Below are 21,614 nucleotides of genomic sequence, written 5' to 3'. Positions count from 1 at the left end.
TTAATCACATAATTTTATTGAAAAAACTTGAATATTATAATGTTTCAAATTGTACACTAGACTGGTTTAAGTCTTACTTGTTTGAACGAAGCCAACAAGTGAAGGTCAATAACGTCATGTCTAATACTAAATGCATAAAAACTGGGGTACCACAAGGTTCTATCCTGGGCCCTCTGTTATTTATTTTATATATCAATGATTTACCACTTAATATAGAACATTCATAAATAGATTTATATGCAGATGATTCTACATTACATTGTAAAGGTAATAATTTACCTTCAAAATGATATTCATGTAATTGAAAACTGGTGTTCGCAAAATTGTATAAAATTAAATGCCAAAAAGTGTAAATCAATGATTATTGGTTCAAAACAAAGGCTTTGTTCAACTGGAAACAGTTTAGATATCAATATTTCAAATGAACAAATAGAAAATGTAGATTGTGAAAAACTTCTTGGTTTATATATTGACAAAAACCTAAGTTGGAATCAGCAGATAGATAAAATGTCATGTACTATATCAAACAGAATCAATTTATTACAAAAGATAAGAAAATATTTACCTATGCATATACGTATTATCAGAGACATATATACACATATATGTCTCTGGTATTATCTATTTTAATGCTTATATTCTGCCATTATTTGATTATTGTTGCAATATATGGGGAAGCTGTTGTGAAAGTGGAATTAATAAACTAAATAAGTTATTAAAGAAATCTGCTAGGGTTATAGTAGAAGCTGACATAATGACATCATCCAGTTTATTGTTTAATAGTTTACACTGGTTAAATATGGAAAAACGCATTCAATACCAAAAGGCAATACTTGTATTTAAATCATTAAATGGTATGGTTCCTAACTATTTACAAGAAAATTTTCATTTTACTGATAATCAAAATTATAACTTACGTTCAGCTGATGAAAAACTATTAAATCTTCCAAAACCAAAAACAAATTTTTTAAAGAAAACATTTACATATTCAGGTTCTCAAATATGGAACAGTTTACCAAATGAAATAAAAATGAGTAATACACTTGTATCTTTTAAAACAAAATGTTACAAATTTTTCATCAATAGTGCAAATTAATATGCTTTTTCATTATTATTTAAATACAATTGTACATTGTGTATAATATAACTTTATAATACTCTATGTACTTATAAATATGTTATTATTATTTTGAGGACTCTCAGGAAGATTAGTTTTAACTAATGGGATCATCCTCTTGAAATAAAGATTATTTATTTATTTATTTTATTTATTTTCGTCTTTGTTTACATTTTTTCATTGATCACCAGCACCCGTCAGGACCGAATCACCAGCACAGAACGTTCTCTCGCAGGACAACCATACACACCGTGCCTGGGGTGATAACAGGTGCCGTTGGAGGGTTATCTGATCCTACTCTACAAGTGGTAAATGTTTCGCGATCCTGTATGATGAGTTTCCAAGCTAGTGAATCGTCGTCAATACTAAGCAGTTTGACAAATTTTGTAAACTTCCTATAGAGATTTTATGAAACTTGGACAGACGATACTTTAATGATTTGAATACCGCAATTTAGCCAGAACTTTTTGTTTGTTATTATCTGTTTTTACTAATAAGAGGACTTTATTTTGAAAGTTAACATTTAGATACAGTCTCACTTTGGGGATAAGGTTTTTAGATATCAATAGCTTTGTCGAGAGAAGCTTCTTCAACATCTTCTGACATCAGACTCGGACTTCTCTTGAACTGAATTTTAATGTGCGTATTGTTATGCGTTTACTTTTCTACATTGGTTAGAGGTATAGGGGGAGGGTTGAGATCTCACAAACATGTTTAACCCCGCCGCATTTTTGCGCCTGTCCCAAGTCAGGAGCCTCTGGCCTTTGTTAGTCTTGTATTATTTTAATTTTAGTTTCTTGTGTACAATTTGGAAATTAGTATGGCGTTCATTATCACTGAACTAGTATATATATTTGTTTAGGGGCCAGCTGAAGGACGCCTCCGGGTGCGGGAATTTCTCGCTACATTGAAGACCTGTTGGTGACCTTCTGCTGTTGTTTTTTATTTGGTCGGGTTGTTGTCTCTTTGACACATTCCCCATTTCCATTCTCAATTTTAGATTGACATTTTTTTTTTTCTTTCTGTATTTATCCAATAGATGGATACTTTTAATAATAATCGAATGCAGGACAAAAACTTTCGCAGAATCCTTGACGTTTATTAAGGTGTTGGTGGGCTGACCGTTTAACTTTGATAACATTGTATGCGCATTAGAAAGTATTGTGCGAACGAACAAAGCTTACGACATGATTTCAAATAAACTCTAGCTGGACCGAGCCCTCGTCCGCCGGGGTTCCGGAATTGCTCGCTGTGTTGAAGACCTTTTGGTGGCCTTTGTCTATTTTCTGTTTTCGGTTGTGGTTTTTTGGTCGGGTTGTTGTTTTTTGACACATTCCCCATTTTCATTCTCAGGGTGCATGCATGTTAGCAGTTTAAAATGGAATTTCAGACAGTTCTTTCGCTAACAGTTTTTTTTTAAACAAACGAAAACATTTCAGAAAAGTTCGTAAATCGCATCACAGGCGCTTGATGAATATTGACATCCTTTATTGTTTTGTTTTTTTTGTTTGTTTTTTTTTTAATCTGTTTAAGTTATCATTTCATATCAGTACTTTATATCCTATTCACTAATTTGATGTGTTAAATTCTTGCACTTATCAATACAGATTTTACAATAAAAATATTTTAAATATAATGACCCTCTATATTCTTCTTGTGAAAAATCAGAATAAAGGGACAACAAAAAATAAACAACTGTTATTATGAATATGTCTCCTTCATATTTAAACGGGTCAATCTAGAAACGTTTGATAATGAAATATATATAAATGAGACAATAACCAATGAAACAAATAGGACTTTAAGAAGTCAACATTAGTACGGACTTCAACCGTTTTTAATTGCTATCCAATACTAACGTATGAATACCCCACAACTTCTCTAATGCAAATCTTTAGAACATAGAATAACGACAGATAACCAACCAGGAAAGGCTTTTTACAATATGTCGAAACTAAAAGTTGTTAGTTTTGCTCTACCACTGGGTATGTTTAAAGGACGACCATCACTGTTAGGTTTAGATCATAGGTATATCGTTTCTAGAAATAGAATTTTCTTATACTTAGCTATAATGAAGACGTTACTATGCTCTTTTAAAAAATATAATAAAAAAGATTGGTCGCCGTGCTATTTTCTAAGCTGTGAGTCGTTGAAAATTGCCTAAGTTTGCTTAGAATGATCATGAAATAACACATTTGTGTGCTTTAAAAGAAATCTATAAGATAGAATTTTTAAATAAACTGTGAGCAGATAGGTTTTGTGGTAGGTTTTAAGAAAATAAAAATAAAAATGGTGTCACCAAACTTGTTTTCTTGCTACAAGTAAAAATTAAAAGTTTCCCTATCATGTCAGTGTATTTTTTTACTAAAAGAGTTATTTCCCCTTAAATGGTTTAGTTGAAAAAAATGACTCTTAAACACAAATGTTTGGTATTTGTTTAAATACTTTGATTAATACTATGAACCTAAGTTAACTGAAAATAAATATCAATTTAACAGTGTTTCGTTAGGGTAGTTCTCAAGGTTGGTCCTAAACTGTGACCCATTACTGTATGAATGGGAAAAAAACGTGATAGGAGATGAGGGCTCAGACAATTTCATATAATTGTCAGATAATTTTTAAGTGTGTTCATATGGTATACTACGTCACTGTCCAAGGTTAAGGGGAGGGTTGGGCATCCGCAAACATGTCTAACCCCGCTTATTCTGTATGTGTCTGTTCGCCCTAGTCAGGAACCGGTAATTCAATGGTTGTCGTTTGTTGTGTATATGTTCCGGACCATATGAGTATTTGGACCATACGCGTATGGTCATGACCATATGCGTATACTCATATGTGACCATATGCGTATAATACTCGTTTGATTATTAACGGGCCGGACCATATGAGTATTTGGACCATATAGGTATATATTTTTTTAAATTACATTATGAAAGTTTCAATAACACAAAAAATATATCTAAAAAAATGATGGTAACATGACAATGTATTATTTTTATAATACAAATACTACGTAAAAATTAAATATTGATGCCATAGTTAGTTTTCATCGTTAATTACATTCTTACATGTAGGCTTGGGTGACATTTACTTCCATACGGTATCCGATGATAGTTTTTTTGCATTTGCAAGTCTTGGTTAATTGTGCACGATCCTCTTCATTTACACCTTTTGTTTGCGAGTGAAAAGCTAGCCTTTTTGTAGCTCTGCGTACAGTGACACCGAGGTCTTGGGCCATTCAGATATGTCTACGGTGTTTTTTAAATTGATTGATTGATTGGTTGTTTGTTGCTTTACGCCGCATGAGCACAAAAAGGCTATATCGCGGCGAGAGCTAATTCGAATATTTTAACAATTTAAGCATATTTTTAGAATAAGACAAAAAGTCCTTCGATATACTAAAATTCTAGAATAAAGCAAACTGATTATTTACAAATAAAAATCAACAGCAAGATAACGTGATAAAAATTAAAAACGACTTAAATATAATAACATTTTTATATTCTATAATAAAGTCCAATTTCTTTCAAAAATGCAACAATATTTGTAAATGGAACATTATTAAATAAATCATACATATTATTGACATTTAAATGCTTCTTACGAATATCAGCAAAGTCAATACAATTAATTAAAACATGTTTAATAGTATACTTGCAGTTGCAAGGTACACATTGTGGTTCATCTTCATTTTTTTTTAAAGAAGCTCAATAGATCTCAAATTTCATAACATGACTATGTTACTTTCCAGTTACTTCTTAATTGTGTAATGTTGTTCAGTTCATAAAGAAATTTTTAAAAGTTATTTTTTAATTTGAAATATTGCCATTCACTCGTAATAACAAATAGATATTGACCATCGGTATTGACCATCGGTAATGACCATAAGTATAAAATATGTTTATTATAGTTTTGACAAGTAAGTAAAATTTACTAGGTGAAACTTCTAATTTTTATTTAGCTTATCTTTTTATTATAATATAATAATAAAATTACCTATATGAGAGCGTCTTTTTGATGAACGGTCAAACCATATGAAGAGTTTAAAAGTATTAAAAGTATAGTTAATTACCCCGACCATAAGCGTATGGTCGGACCATATGAGTATATACCCATATGGTCCATACGCGTATGGTCCAGATACTCATATGGTCCGGAACATATATAATAATTGTATTTCGTACATTGATTGGTAAATAAATCATGCCGTTAGGTTTCTCGTTTGAATTGTTTTACATTTGTCATTTCAGGATCTGTTATAGCTTACTACGCGTTATTGGTTTGGTTGATTGTGAAAGCACGTATGGTAATCTATAGTTGTTATGCCCCACCTACGATAGTAGAGGGGCATTATGTGTTCTGGTCTGTGCGTTCGTCCGTCCGTCCGTCCGTCCGTCCGTTCGTTCGTTCGTCCGTCCGTTCGTTCGTCCGTCTGTCCCGCTTCAGGTTAAAGTTTTTGGTCAAGGTAGTTTTTGATGAAGTTGAAGTCCAATCGACTTCAAACTTAGTACACATGTTCCTATGATATGATCTTTCTAATTTTAATGCCAAATTAAAGTTTTTACCTCAATTTCACGGTCCACTGAACATGGAAAATGATAGTGCGAGTGGGGCATTCGTGTACTGAGGACATTCTTGTTAATGTCTATGTTAGGTGGTCATTGGTGGAGAGTTGTTTTATGGGGAACTATACCATATATTCTTGTTTTTATAATTATTCAATATTGCATATTTACTCCTGAATGGTAAACTTTGTTTCCAAGACAACTTAAACATTACCCTGGAAAAATAAAATGTGCATGTGTTCCTAACGGTTTTCTTCTTTTAACTTGATGGGTGGATTGTAGTAACGGTAAAATTCTGTTTACCTATTATAATCATCTGGGTGTTTCTTTGTGATAATTTGAGGGGAGGCATGTGTTGTCAAAACATTCAAAAAAAGTAAGAAGAAGTAAGTAGAAAAAACAGTGTAAATGTGTATATATTTAAAACTTAATACAAACAACCCTCATTCTTAATGATCAATATTAAACTAGAGATAAACACAACATATGCATGAATATAAGGAGAGTGTGGGTGTAAAGGAATAGAAGTTGCTTTACTAGCAATACTAGTTTCACAGGGAAGAAATATTCCGAGTGGAATATTACTTTTACTTGTACATATATTACATGCAGTCATGATTTGTCTCTAACGCGATAAAGGCAATGAAATAGTTGTTCCAATAGTAAACGATATTCTTGCATTGACGGTATAACTAAGTTTCTAGAAGTACTTCTGTTAGGATGTATACAGCAACTGAACAACACAATATACATGAAGTAACGGAAGGCATGGGTAAACTGACTTCACTGATGAGACAGCAACTAAACAACATACTAACTATAATTGTAAAAAATATGTGTTTGTTACGAAAAAGATGAAAACCAATATTTCAAATTCATATAAACTATATTCGAACATATGTTTAAACTGAGTTTTAGTGTACGTGCGTGTTTATTCCATATTGGCTGAAGATGTACGGGTTGCGATCTTAAAATTAAACACCTTTAACCCCAGCCACATGTCTGCGCCTGTCCCAAATCAAAAATTGGACAGGCGCAAAAAAGCGGCAGTGTTAATCTTGTCCTAACTTTTGAAACGCGCATACAATGTGTCGGATTAAACATGTTTTGTGAGAAATCTATCAACCCCCATCCCCTCCTATACCTCAACTTTGACTGTTTAACAGAGATCTTATAATAATATGTATCTGATAAAACTAACAGTAGATTATATTAAAGTTGAATGTTGAATAAACACGCACAGCAATATGCACAGTTCTTTTTTTTTTCTCTTTTCTTTATATTTTTGCGCCCCACTATTCTCTATCCTGCAACTCATTGGCCTATAAGTATTTTTCTCTATTCTTTATCTTTCTGGGAAATTTTTCCCTCTATTTTGCACTTTTTGCACATTAGTCTTTTCTATAAGAGTTTCAGTATTTGGCATTATGTTGCTGGTGTTTCAATTTAGTTTAATATTTAGTAAAATATTAAGCAAACGAATAATCAATTTGTTTAAAGAATCATTGAAAGTTAACTCTAGTATATATATACACACAACTCGTCTAAACATCAACCCAACAATGTTACATCTGTAAATTTGCTTTCGCAAATTTTTGGTTCTTCCCTCGCCGGGATTCGAACCCATGCTACTGTGATATCGTGACACCAAATCGCCTGCACTGCAGCCGTCCCGCTAGACCACACGATCACCTGGGCTCTCAAAAAAGAGCTTTCGCTAGCCGTGTGTTACCTTTCCTCGTCAGTTTTAATCTAGCGGCGTACTACAGTACATGATATATAAGGCATGAAGATGTTATTGTTACAGATCAACTAAATTATCTATAGCAAATATATATATATACAACTCGTCTAAACATCAACCCAACAATGTTAGATCTGTAAATTTGCTTTCGCAAATTTTTTGTTTCCCTCGCCGGGATTGGAACCCGTGTACTGTGATATCGTGACACCAAATCGCCTGCACTGCAGCCGTCCCGCTAGACCACACGACCACCTGGGCTCTACTATAATAAAGCTTTCGGTGGCCGTGTGTTACCTTTCCTCGTCAGTTTTAATCTAGCGTCGTACTACAGTACATGATATATAAGGCATGTTTATATTATATACATAACATGATGTAAAATCGAGTGGATTGCCCGGCGTAAATGACTAGAATGGGACGTGTGTGTTGGTTCCAGTGACTGTATATAGATCAGAAAAGTAAATATAAGAGTTGACTGTTTCGTTTTTTTCCCTTTTTTTGTTTCCACATTTTTATTTTATTTATTTTTTTATTTGTGTGTGTGTGTGTGTGTTTATTCAATTTAGCATAATTATGCTTTCATAAACTGAATATACTGTTGGCAATCATAAACTGAATATACTGTTGGCACGTAATATTGTTTGTTAAATAGATGTTATTTTTTTTTAGGGAGACGGATTTATAAAAGTTTTTCCAAACTTGTTTCCGAATCCCATATTTGAAATTCTGTAACATTGTTATATATAATAAATACTGTTTAAACTAAAGAACCGTTAGGTATATAGAGCTTAAACAGATGGAGGGAAAAGAATAAAATTCTATGGTTTTTCCAGGCTTTAGTTTTTCCCAATATTTCGCGGGAACAGTTACTTAACCACGTGATTAATAAACTGTCATGGAAGAAGAAAAGAATATTTTTTGGCACACGACAAAACGAAACAAGAAAACTTACATATAAAGTGTTTAAGTTCGACCAAACTATGTCCTAAACATTGAAATATTCCAATATACATAGTCTGTAAGAATGGCAAACGTTAATCTTTCAATTGGCAAACTTGTACCCGTTTTAATAACCCACGTGGAATTTCAGACGGGAGGCTGCATCGGATACGGCCAGTTCTGTGATGCAGAAGCTGTTGACAGTTTGTCAGAGAAAGTCACACAAGCAGCCACAGCCTCTAGGCCTATTAACGCATGTGTGGTAAATGATATTGTCCTTGCATTGTATCGTGAAGATGAAAATTGGTACAGGGCTAAAGTCTTGTCGACGAACGATAACTCAGTCTCTGTATTATTCATTGACTATGGAAATTCAGAAGTCGTTGACATTAGCGATGCTAGACTTGCCCCAACAGAGTTAAAACAATATTCTGGTTTGGCAGTAAAATGTGTTTTGGAAGACATAAATCCATCTGAAGGTAACACTTGGTCAAATGTAGATAAAGAAAAGGTACAAGAGGATCTGTTAAATAAAGAATTTACTGCAGAAGTAACTGATATAGTAAGCAGTGGTTATGTTATTGCATTGAATACCGAATCTGGCCAGTATCAGTTTGGCTCAAAGGAAAATGGAAAGACAGGAACAAACTTGGCAACAATGAATTTAACACCAGGTGAAAGCTACAAGGCATACATAGCATATGTTGACAGTGCAAATAAATTCTGGATACAGTTAAAGCAGTTTGAAGTAAATCTTGAAAACTTGATGCAAGACATATCTGATTACGCAGAGGCTGAGGCTCAACCATTACCACAGGCCAAACGTGGCACTTGTTGTATAGCAAAATTTAGTGAAGATGCTGTCCCATACAGGTCAAAGGTTTTGGGAATTACCAGTGATAAATGTCTAGTTCAGTTTGTTGACTATGGAAATTCAGAATCAAAGAGTCTTGTTGATTTAATGGTGATTCCTGAAAAATTCTGTCAGTTACCAATCCAAGGATTTAAATGTTGTTACACAAGAAGCAAGTTAAAAAGTAATACGTTAGATGAAAAAGTTCAAGAACTTACTTCAGATGAAGATGGTGTAATTCTGACAGTTATTTCTAAGTCTAGTGATGAATACAAAGTTGAAATAGATAAAATAGAAAAACTATCTGATACTGAAACTATAGAAGTCCAAGCATTTGAGCCTTTGCCAATAGATTTAAACAAGGATTTTGATATTTGTATATCACATGTTTTTCATCCAGGAAGATTTTATGTGCAGATAATTGAAAACGCTCCAATTATTGACAGTCTGATGGATAAAATATCTCAGGAATTTGAATCTAGTCGAAGTTTTTCTAGTATAAATGTTGGTTCACCTTGTATTGCCAAGTTAAGTGATGGTGCCTGTTATAGGTCAGTAATAAAAAGTGCTCAAAATGACAATGTGTTAGTGCTTGCTGTTGATTTTGGATTTGAAGAATTGGTTAGTAATTCACAGGTTAGAGAAATTTCTCCACGTAGTATGCCAATACCATCACAAGCTCTTGAATGTACAGTAGATTCCACAAAGACCGAGGAAAAACATTGGTCTGATAAAGAGATCAGACTTTTGTCTGAATTTGAAAGTAAGGAACCATTGATAGCTAAAGTGACTGCCAAGCGCGGATCAATTTTTCAATTAGATTTGCACGATACAAAAGATCCTGAATTAGACCGATACATAAATGCAGAATTGTTAGGAGTTGGAAAAGGTAGTAATGAAAGAATAATACAGAATTCTAAAATGACACCAAAAAAAGAACAAGTTATGATTCCAGGACCACAAGTAACAGTTGGTCAAAAATTACTTGTTTGTGTGACAGCAGTTAAGTCTACAAACCAGTTTTTTGCTCAGATGACAAAGTGTGCAAGTGAAATTGGCGAATTGCAACAGAAACTTCATGCAAACTATGAAAATTATAGTATGTCACAGGGCGTGATGAAAAGTATAGGAGTAGGAGATGTTTGTTGTACAAAGTACGTTGATGGAGGTTGGTACAGAGGAATTGTGACAGGTTTAGAACAAGGCAAAATAGAAGTAAGCTTTGCTGACTTTGGAGATTCAACGACCTCAAATTTGAATAATCTGAAAGAATTACTACAAAGTTTTGCAGTGATGCCTCAACAATGTATACTTTGTCAGCTTCCCAGCTTGAGTACTGGATTGACCAAGGAAACTGTTGAAAGTGTGCTGATGAATCAAGTAGTTGAGGTTCTGATAAAGATGAAGAAAGGTAAGCTGTAGTGGCAGTTTCAATTTAAGCAATAGCTAGCAGACTGGAAGATCTTCTTAAACATGTTAAATAGGTGCAATACCAAAAATCTGGTATAAATTTTTAGTGACAAAAAAGTATATTTGTGAATTGGCTTTTCATAAGCATGGCTGTTCTGGTGCACACATTCATGTATATGTCAACAAATTTGGCTGAATAATAAAATATGAATAAGGATTCATAGTCTACTCAAACAATATAAAACGCAATGAGTTAACAAAACCAGTGAAATATTAAAAGTTGGTCATTCATAAACAAACAAAATTATTCAGCTTTATTTGTTGTTCATCATGTTCATACATTGTAGGTACATGTAGATTAAAGTAAAGTACAAGTTTTTAATAAACAACCATGATAATTATTGTTTTTTTCAGAAGAAATTGTTGAATGTATTTAATTTCAAATGTTTTGATTTTTGTTTCAGATTTTTCATTTCCTCTTTTTGAAGTTGAGTTAACTAGTCACCCTAATAATGGAAGAATACTTCAGAAGTTGAAGGGACAGCCATCTGTTCCTAGAATTCCAAGACCAGCAATGTCAAATCATGTTTCAAATACAAGGTGAGTGTGATTGCAGTTGTCAACCCTATGCTGGAAACCAAACGAAATGATTTATTTAATTTCAAATTCAGAGAGACATTATTCGGCTATTTTTGAATTTGGCCATTTTGATTTCTTTCTATTTCAGGTATATGATAGTAATTTACCTCCTTTAGGGACATGACTGCTTTCATTTTTAATGACAGATTAAAAGAAGATAAAACTTTGTTTTACTGATACATTCTTGGAAAAATACCTGTACACTAGCTATAAATATAGCCACAAACTACACAAAAGAAAACACATTTAAAATTTGAACTTTTAAATTTATTTTAATTTACAGTTTTGCAGACTCCCTAGATGACTATCAGCCTACGGTTGTCTCACTGTATTCCGCAGAAGAAGTTATGGTGACTCATGTTATTGACCCTGAACACTTTCACTGTCAGTTGAAGAAATTTGCTAGTCACTTGGATGAAATCATGCAATCTCTAGAAGATCATTGTAAAAAACTTGGACCCAATGATGATTGTATAGGAGACATTCGTTTAGGACAGCCATGTTTAGCTAAATTTAGTGCTGATAATTCTTGGTACAGAGCTAAAGTTACAGGTTTGTTACAAGGCATACATCAGTCAGGGGACTTACTTAAATAAGTGATTTTCTAAATCACTGATTCAAGTAACATTATTTCCATAAAGGTTGGAAGTTAGAGTTGTCTTTCTTTAATAATCACCTATTTAAGTAGTACAAATTAATCACTAGAAGAAGTGATTTAATCTTATTGTAGCTTTAAATATAGAATACTAATGATCCAGGGACTAATTATGTTTCTAAACTTATCAGAACCAACATCTGTGTTGTCTAGGATGACCAGGTCATTTCAGGTGATGACTTGTACTGAATCTAGGATAATGACATAAAAATCACTTGTTTAAGTATCAGACCTCAATTTCCTTCTCAAAAATCACTTCTTTAAGTATCATTCTTTTAATAACCCCCACTAATTTCAACACCCCCGAACAGTGGAATTTTTATCGCGAACAGTAGAATTTTATTACATAATCTGAAAGATGAAACCTTGAACTTCACAGGAAAAATACTCCCACTGCTGGGAAAAATCTTTTAAGAAAGTATCAGTTCATTATGTAAAGCCATTATTATAGCATTTTTTCAAATAAAATAGAATTTCAGCTAAATGATAGCATCAAAGGCATAAACCTTGCTACTTAAAAGAAGCAAAAAGTTCATTTTTTTTTTAATTTTACTAATTAAAAGATATTATTTAAACCTATGTGTTTAAAATTTTGAAAAAACTACATAATCCCAATTTGTGACAAAACCTCGAATTTGCTACTCAAATAAGTGATTTAAAAATCACTTATTTCAGTAAGTCCCCTGACTGTACATAGACCCACATATTTTGAAAACAATTGGGAGTTTACAATCATTGTATTAGTACTTGAATTCGATCATTTAGAAAATGAAAGTAAAATTTAAGGAGAAGGTATGTTGTAAGGGGAGAAAGCAATAGTTGATTCAAATTTTCTCCAAAAAGTAATTGATATTAAAAAAGAATACAAAAGATTTAATTGGACTATAGAATAGGATTTATTGTAAGGATTAGGGACAGTCTTATGTTTTTTTCTCCAGTGAATTAGAAAATGTCTAATTTTGATTTTTACAACTAGATACATGTATAAGATGGTCATGTGATATGAGTGCAAAAGGACAACTCCCATCAATTTACAATGTGTAAAAGTAAACCATTATAGGTCATCAAAGTAAGGTCTTCAACACGGAGCCTTGACTCCAACCTAACAGCAGCTACATGTATAAAGGGCCCCAAAATGACTAGTGTAAAACCCTTCAAACAGTAAAATAAACGAGCTAATCTATATACATGGTTTAAAAAACTTAGAAACAAGGAACACTTATAAACCACATCAACAAACAACAACCACTGAACATCAGGTTCCTGACTTATGACAGATGCAATCTAAAGCAGCAGGTTAAAATGTTTTAATAGGTAGCAACCTTCATCCTTTCCTGAAACAATAGTGTAATGCACAACATAGAATGACACAATTAAATATCAATTGAAATGGCTTAACTCTAAATTGTTCCAGGTCTCCTTGCTGGGAAGAACCTTGTTGAGGTGTTGTTTATAGATTATGGTAATACAGAATGTCAAGAAAGAGATGGATTAAAGATTGTTCAACCAAAACATTTGAACCTACCTTCTCAAGCAATATTTTGTGGATTATCAGGTAAACATTATGCAATGAGTCATAAAAATTAATACAGAAGAAAGGGTTACAGTGAAAAAAGTTTTCTGCTTATCCAAGCGTTTCTGCTTTTGAAGTTTCATGTTTTTTTCTGACTTTTTTTTATTTAACAATATTTTGACATCTTGGAACACCATTTTCGCTATTTTGTTGAAGACCAATTTCTTCCATAGGTTCAAGACCTTTATTTTATTCTTTTAAAACTTTTTCAATACCTCAAAAGGAAGGTTGGGATTTGTTGTGGAGATGATGGTCCCTACCGCTTTGGAATAAGGGGCCAAAAACAAGCATTTTTCTACTTTCAGGAAATCAACTTGTGTATAAGGCCTTAATTAAAATATTGTTTGTTTGCCCTTTTCTGACCCTATGTTTTGAAACAGGGTAGGTAGGTAGGTAAAATATTTTACTTTTCTTTCCCAAAAAATAACTTAGCTTGGTACATTTTTTGTCATGGGTAGGCAGGTAGGTATAATATTTTTTTTTTATAGAAACAAAATCTGCATGATGTCATTTTTGTTTAAGTATGCTTTTGCTTACAAGTTTCTGGGACTATTAGTATATGTGCATGGATACAAACTGAAAAAACACTCAGGCCATAAAAAAGAATAGGTTTGTTTGCCCAAACGCTACCTACCCAGAAAAAAGCTGTTTTTTTAATCAGAAAGGCACGGAGACTAATAAACACCTGATACTTCAATTTCTCTTTAAAAAAAAAAAAAAATGCCTACCTACCTACCTGTCTCAACCTTTGGGTAGGGTTTGGGCAAACCAAAATATTTTTAATTGTGGCCTCATTTTAACATTTTCAGGCCTAAAATGACTATACATGTATGTGCAGATTTGAGTCTCTTTATGTATTATCACTGATAATTAGGGTTTACCTCTTGAAAGGGGGTCTGCAAATTAAAGTTCCAGTCAAATTTATGGTTTATTATTAATTTCCCAATTTGATAAAAATGACACTTATTTTCCAAAAAAAAAGGGTAGAGGTAATTTTGAAAAAAGCCAACAATATCACTGTGGAACTTTTAAGAGTTTTAACTTGCACTTATATTCTATACGACAGACCTTGTACGCTTACCTCAACCTAAAGGTTTTCTGTAAGAGATAACTTTGTCCTGGTAAAATATGTCTTGGCAGACTTGCATTACCATAGTAGAAAAAGTCCCTATATAGTGTTTAAATTTTCGTGTGTGCCTGTGTTTCCAATAAAAATGCTCCAAGACTTGAAACTCAATTGTCACGTATTTTGCATCGCATTTATAAATGATTTGTATGGAAAAACTTGGCGATTTTACTGCCAAATATTCTCCATTTTACAGACCTTTGGTTCATGTCAGATAAAAATAATATTTCAATGCTGTTCGAAGTCATCGTTAACATAATCATCCTGATCTACGGATCACCAAAGGTGATGCTAAATAGGATACAACATCCGTTTACAAAATAGATTGTACACACGTTGATAATTTTGTATTGGACGAACTTTTTTTTATTAATAAACCCTGCTCTTCAAGTATAAAGACACAGAAACGATCATATCATGATTTCAAGCTTTCCACATCAATTTCAAACAAATGCTTTGAAACTCTAAATACGAGTGATCATGTCAAACGCTCACGTGATACCAAATGGACTAGACCTTAAACGAGAAAGATAAAACCCGAGGATTCCGCTAAAAAAGTTTTGAGCGGGAAAATGTAATAGGAACGAAAAGTTAAATAAATTAAAATTTTGCTGGTAAATACAAATAATAGATTTTGAGGCGGAACGAAGTTATAGGGTCAGTCGGTAAAGGGCAAACAAATAATATTTTAATTTAAGCCCAAGCATTTTAATTGCTCTGAAATTGTACCACAATTTTTAATACCACAGATAGAAGGTTTGGATTGATATTGGGGGTTATGGTCCCGAATGTGTAGGAATTTGGGGTAAAAGAAGGGGCCAAAAAAAGCATTGTTTTAGTTTTCAGTCAATGACTTGTGTTTAAGTGTATAAATCTCTCTGAAATTATACCACAATTTCCACAATTTTCCATACTACAAAGGAATGGTTATGGGGGGATATGGTTCAAATCATCAATCAATTAGGGACAAAAAAGGGGGAAAACACTGGGTTTTCTGGTTATAGGACAATTTAGAAAATTTAAAAGCAGTGAAGGGGAGGTAATCCAATTAAAATTTAAAGAACACTGTTTATGTTTGATTACTTGATTACCTCCCTTACACTGCTTGAAAATTATATATTAAGAATTGATGATTGTCTTGAGATGTGTAGCTGTAAATTTAATTTTAGAAGTTACTGTTTATTAATATTAATTTTAACCATGACTGTATGTCATTTTATATTTTAAAATTTTATGATGTATTTAAATGAGTAGTTATTGTTGCCAACTCCTTTAGAAATTTAAATTGAGATTCTTTTTTGGATAAGGAAACTGGGGAGGTGAAAAAAAAATGTGGGAGGGGGTGGGGGTAGGGGTGTAAATTTTTTCTCATTTCAGATTTCAGAAATTAAAATGAATGTTTCTACAAATATTATGTTTTGAAGTGATTAACATTCTACAGCATAGGGTATTGCTCAATAGCAAAAAAAAAATAATTTTAAGGTCATTAGACCACATTCATTCTGTGTCAGAAACCTAAGATGTGTCAACTATTTAATCACTATCCAAATTCAGAGCTGTATCAAGCTTGAATGTTGTGTCCGTACTTGCTCCAACTGTTCAGGGTTCGACCACTGCAGTCATATAAACCTGTGCCCTGCGGAGCATCTGGTTATTATTTTGACATATTTTTTGCTTTAGTCCTTTAAACCTCTAGCTACAGCTCTTTTAGGCTTGTTGCAAGACAGCATACATGTATCTGTCGGTATCAAACATTGTCTTAATTTCCTACACTTTATGTTGGTCCATAATTCATCATTTGCTGGATCTACCTTTTGGGTTAAGTATTAAATTGGTCTGTTCCTGAATGTGCCTGAAATCATTGCCTCAAACATGAAGCAATTTCAAACATTGATGAAATATATAAAATTTCTAGTGATTAAGACAAAACTGCAAAAATAGCCTCATTTTGAAATGGTTAAATGACAATTCAAAACACATTTTCTTTATGATGACTGGACAAAATATCTTTTTGGATAAGGTTGTTGGTCAGTCGAAAATTAAAGTGTTGTTTCCTAACCAACCCTAATTTATACAATAGAATACAATATTTTATTTTTCCAAATTAAAGGGCCCATTAAGAGCATAACATTAATAACAATATGACATAAACATTACTGAGTGATTAATTTATAGGCTTTTACCTTGATTTTTTTTCAAAGATAAATGAAGAAAAAATGATTTTTCTGTGTCTAATTTGTGCAGTTTCTAAAAGTTTATATATGACTGTGAATAATAATAAACAAATGGAAGACTTATAACTAGTGTGCCCACTGTTCCTTAGATGAAATGACATCAAAATATAAAAATGAAGATGTGGTATGATTGCCAATTAGACAACTTCCACAAGAGACCAAATGACACAGAAATTAACAACTATAGGTCATTGTACTGCCTTCAACAATGAGCAAAGTCAGCTATTGAATCCCCAAATGACAAATGTGAAACAATTCAAACAAGAAAACTAATGGCCTAATTTATGTATAAAAAATGAACGAAAAACCAATATGTAACGCATTAAAAAAACAACAACTTAGGAATTATAGGCCCAGACTTGGGACAGGCAAATAAATACAGAATGCGGCGGGGTTAAACATGTTAGTGAGGGATGAACCTGATAAACAAATGTTCAGTGACACAAACATTAAAAAAGCAGTTAAAAAAATTAAATGGTCGCTAAACCTCTTATTAAAAAAATGAATTACTTTTTATGTAAAGGAAAACAATGTTGCTCAGATAGAGTAATTAATTGAGTTTTTTTACCAATAAGACAACTCTCCACAAGAGACCAAATGACACAGAAATTAACAACTATAAGTCAAAGCACAGCCCTCCATAATGCATAGTCAGCTATCCCTGAAATTACTAGGATACTTGGCTGATTTCTTTCTTAATTAATGAAAGTTTTGTTCATAAACACTAGCATTTGTGACAACAAGCATCTCTTCAATATCGTTTTTAAACTAACATTAACAATAAACCAATTGTTACAATCATATTTATATCATTTCAGGAATTGCTCCTTCTCAAGGATATTGGCCACCAGAACACATTACACAATTTGAAGATTTGACACTTGACCAAAACTTCAACACAGTTTTCAAGAAATGGAACAAGGAAGAAGATAGATACTCTGTAGAGATGACAACATTACCAGGAGAAAGTTTAAATCTCAAATTTGGCAGCATGTCAAATTCACTTTGTTCAGAGCAATCAGATGATCGGGGAAGAAACAGATCTGTAGAAATGTCTGGCAATATGGATATGAAGGTGAAAGTTGGTGGGTTTGGTGACTCTGATGGAGGTAGAGGCTTTGGTGCAGCCAGTCGTAGCTTTGGTGGACGGGATGAAGATTCTGGTAGAGGTGGCCGCAGAGGTGGTTTTGGAGGTGATAGAGGAGGACGAGGCGGATTTGGTGGTGGTGACAGAAGTGATGGGTTTGGAGCCAGAAATGGTGATGGTGGGGATAGAGGTGGAAGAAGAGGAGGGTTTGGTGGTGGAGATAGAAGTAGTGGATTTGGTGCATCAACAAAAACAGATGACGACTGGGGAGATGGAGCATCAACCACAAAAACCAGTGCTGGATTTGGTGGAAGTAGAAGTTTTGGAAGTGACAGAGGAGGAAGAGGGAGTTTTGGAGGTGATAGAGGAGGACGAGGGAGTTTTGGAAGTGATAGAGGTGGCCGTGGAGGAAAAAGTAATGGGTTTGGAAGAGAAGACAGTAATGATGGGGGATTCAGCAGCAGCAGAGGTGGTTTTGGAGGAGACCGAGGAGGACGTGGTGGAAGTAGAGGTGGCTTTGGTGGTGACAGAGATGATAGTGGACGTTCTGGTGGATTTGGAGGGGATCGGGGTGGTAGAGGAGGTAGTTTTGGTGGAGACAGAGGTGGCAGAGATAGTGGATTTGGTGGTGACAGAGGTGGTAGAGGCGGTAGTTTTGGTGGAGACAGGGGTGGCAGAGGAGGTGGATTTGGTGGAGACAGAGGCGGTAGTTTTGGTGGAGACAGGGGTGGCAGAGGAGGTGGATTTGGTGGAGACAGAGGTGGTAGAGGAGGCAGTTTTAGTAGTGACAGAGGTGGCAGAGGAGGTGGATTTGGTGGAGATAGAGGTGGCAGAGATAGTGGGTTTGGTGGTGACCGAGGTGGTAGAGGAGGAGGATTTGGTGGAGACAGAGGTGGAAGAGGTGGAGGTTTTGGTGGCGACAGTGGAGGTCGAGGAGGAGGTTTTGGTGGTGACAGAGGTGGTAGAGGAGGAGGATTTGGTGGAGACAGAGGTGGTGGTAGAAGTGGTGGATTTGGAGCTGGAGGTTTTGGTGGTAATACAGTACAAGCCTCTGCTGATGAAGATTGGGGAGATACTACATCAAGCCCAACAGCAGCTAAACCAGTTACAGATAGAAAAGGAAATGGAGATAGTTGGGATGTTAAACCATCAGGTAGTCCTTCAGTGATCCATAGTGGTGGTGATGGTGAAGATAAATGGACACATAAAAACTTGAATAGATTTGTATCTCAGAAATTTGTACTTGGAAAATCGTTAATGGTTAGTGTTGTCTATTCCAATAACCCAGGTGAATTCTGGTGTCAGAGTTTGGATCAAGTACCTGCTTTTGACGAAATGTCGGAAAATATGAACAAAGAATACAATGGTATTACTGGAAATGATTTAAATCTTGACAAACCAGAAATACAGATGCCATGTATTGCCAAATTTTCTGAAGATGAACAATGGTACAGAGCAGAAATTATAAACAGTAAAGGAGATGACTTAGAAGTCTTATTTGTTGACTATGGAAACACAGAAACAGTATCAAAATCATCTGCAAAATCCATTAAAAAGCAATACTATAGTATGCCAGTACAGGGAATCAAATGCTCGTTGAACAATTTAAAGCCAAATGGTAAATCATGGTCAGAAAAATCTAATGATGATTTCTCTACATTAACAACTGACAAAAACACAGAAATGAAATTTATCAGTCTATCATCTGGAACATATGAAGTTGAGTTGAAGGATACTGACACCAAAGATGACATTGCAGTCAAATTAGTAGAAATGGGTCATGCCACATTTTCGCCAGGAAGTCAAAAAGTTGTCAACCCTTACCCAAGTACTTCACTAGCTCTAGACACAACAAAGGAAGTGTTTGTATCATGGATTGATAATCCACACTGTTTTTGGATTCAACTCTCTGATGCTACTGATAGTCTTAACGAACTTGTTGAGAAAATTCAAGAGGAATATACATCAGGACCATCTGCAAGTGCTACTGTTGAGAAAGCAGAAGTAGGAATGCAGGTTATAGCTCAATTTACCGATGACGATGCCTGGTATAGAGCATACATAGAGAGTATAAATGCTGGAAAAAGTTGTGTTCGTTTTATTGACTATGGAAACTCTGATAAAGTAGAAATGGGAAAGTTACGTAAACCTACTCCAGAATTGTTAAGTACAAATGCATATGCATTTAGATGTAAACTAGCTGGAGTGAAACCCTTACAAGCAGGTTGGAATGTTGACTCTAAGGATATAATGGAAAGTCTGGTAGACGATGCTGTCACTTGTCTTGTCAGATCGTCTGACAAGGGTGAATACACTGTAGAGATAACAGTTGGGTCTAAAAACATTGCAGAAGAATTAATCAACACAGCAGTGGCTAGAAAGGATGAAGGTCCAGTAGAAACAGTTAAACCAATACAAACCACAGATATACCATCAAGTTCAGTACCAAGTAGCTCTCAAAGTTCTATACCAAGTAGATCTATAAATAAAAACAATCCAGTCTCTGCTTATGTTAGCTCAGTTATATCTCCGTCCAAATTTTATATCCAGTTTGCAGATGAAGAGGCCGTCTTAGAAAAATTAGTCAGTAGTTTGCAAGTAGCTTATAATGAGAACTCAGGAGAAGGAACAGATTCTGCTGATATAGGACAGTATTATTGTACTAAGTATACAGAGGATGATTCATGGTACCGTGCCATTGTAGAAAGCATTGGTGATAAAGTAACCGTCTGTTTTGTAGATTATGGCAATTCGGAAAGTGTCAATATGTCAGATTTAAAACTTTTAAAACCTGAATTCTCAACTTTACCTGCTTTCGCTGTTAACAGTTGTTTGTCAGGGGTTGAACCAGTCGCAGATAAATGGTCAGATGAGGCCAATACAGCTTTTGAAGAAGCAGTTGTAGACCAAGAGTTAACTGTTAGTTTTACCACTGATTCTGAAGTATCTGTTTCCAATGGGGAAGGAGATGTTGCCAAGAGTTTGATTACAGCAGGACATGCCAGAGCCAGAACTTCCTCTGATTCTTCAGAGAGTAGATTATCTATTGAAGATCAGCTTACACCAGTGGGAGAAACACTTGTTTATATATCTGCTATAGAGGACAAAGGATTTTATTTACAATTGTCAAGTCAGGAAACTACACTACAAACCATGTCAGACCTATTACAAACATTATGTCCAACATTACAACCTGTCAATCTAACATCGCTATCAGTTGGAAGCTTCTGCTGTGGTCAATTTTCTGAAGATGAAGCATGGTATAGAGCAGTTGTGACTGACATAAAAGATCAAGAAGTTACTGTCACTTTCATAGATTATGGAAATGGGGAAACATTACCAGTTAGTAGTCTAAAACAGCTGCACAAAGATACATTGTCCCCAGCCATGGCATTCCATTGTTGTTTAGATGGTTGTGAATCTGTAGACCCAAATGTACTTGAGCCAAGACTTACAGCCCTGATGGATTCAACAAATCTGAATGTTTCATTTATGGGAAAGATAGGAGATTTGTACAAAGTTGTGCTGACAGATAGTGGTGTAAATGTGAACCAAGAATTAGGTGATAAAGGTATGGGAATTGTATCTTCTTTTCAAAAGTTGTTTTTAACCAGTTTATTTAATATATTTACGAAAACTAAACAGGAATTAATCCCTTATCTAACAAAAAGG

At 34.2% G+C, this 21,614-nt stretch overlaps 1 protein-coding gene across 5 annotated transcripts in view; it reads left to right on the top strand.

Annotated features, from left to right (window-relative positions):
- The first annotated feature begins 8,296 nt into the window (after positions 1 to 8,296).
- Positions 8,297 to 21,614, top strand: part of LOC139525644 (uncharacterized) — a 29,443-nt gene continuing 16,125 nt past the window's right edge. For 2 of the 5 annotated variants that reach the window (XM_071321112.1, XM_071321108.1), the window contains exons 1-5: positions 8,297 to 10,629; positions 11,093 to 11,228; positions 11,551 to 11,819; positions 13,337 to 13,477; positions 17,674 to 21,513. In XM_071321112.1, the coding sequence (XP_071177213.1) occupies positions 8,451 to 10,629; positions 11,093 to 11,228; positions 11,551 to 11,819; positions 13,337 to 13,477; positions 17,674 to 21,513 (6,565 nt within the window). In that variant the 5' untranslated portion in view covers positions 8,297 to 8,450. The remainder of the gene's footprint in view (positions 10,630 to 11,092; positions 11,229 to 11,550; positions 11,820 to 13,336; positions 13,478 to 17,673; positions 21,514 to 21,614) is intronic. The other 3 variants (XM_071321111.1, XM_071321110.1, XM_071321109.1) reach the window with 3 other exon arrangements.

Source organism: Mytilus edulis, chromosome 1 (assembly GCF_963676685.1).
Source record: "Mytilus edulis chromosome 1, xbMytEdul2.2, whole genome shotgun sequence".
NCBI lineage: Eukaryota > Metazoa > Mollusca > Bivalvia > Mytilida > Mytilidae > Mytilus > Mytilus edulis.
The sequence above is the reverse complement of the archived record's forward strand: the minus strand, read 5'-3'. Positions and strand labels throughout refer to the sequence as shown.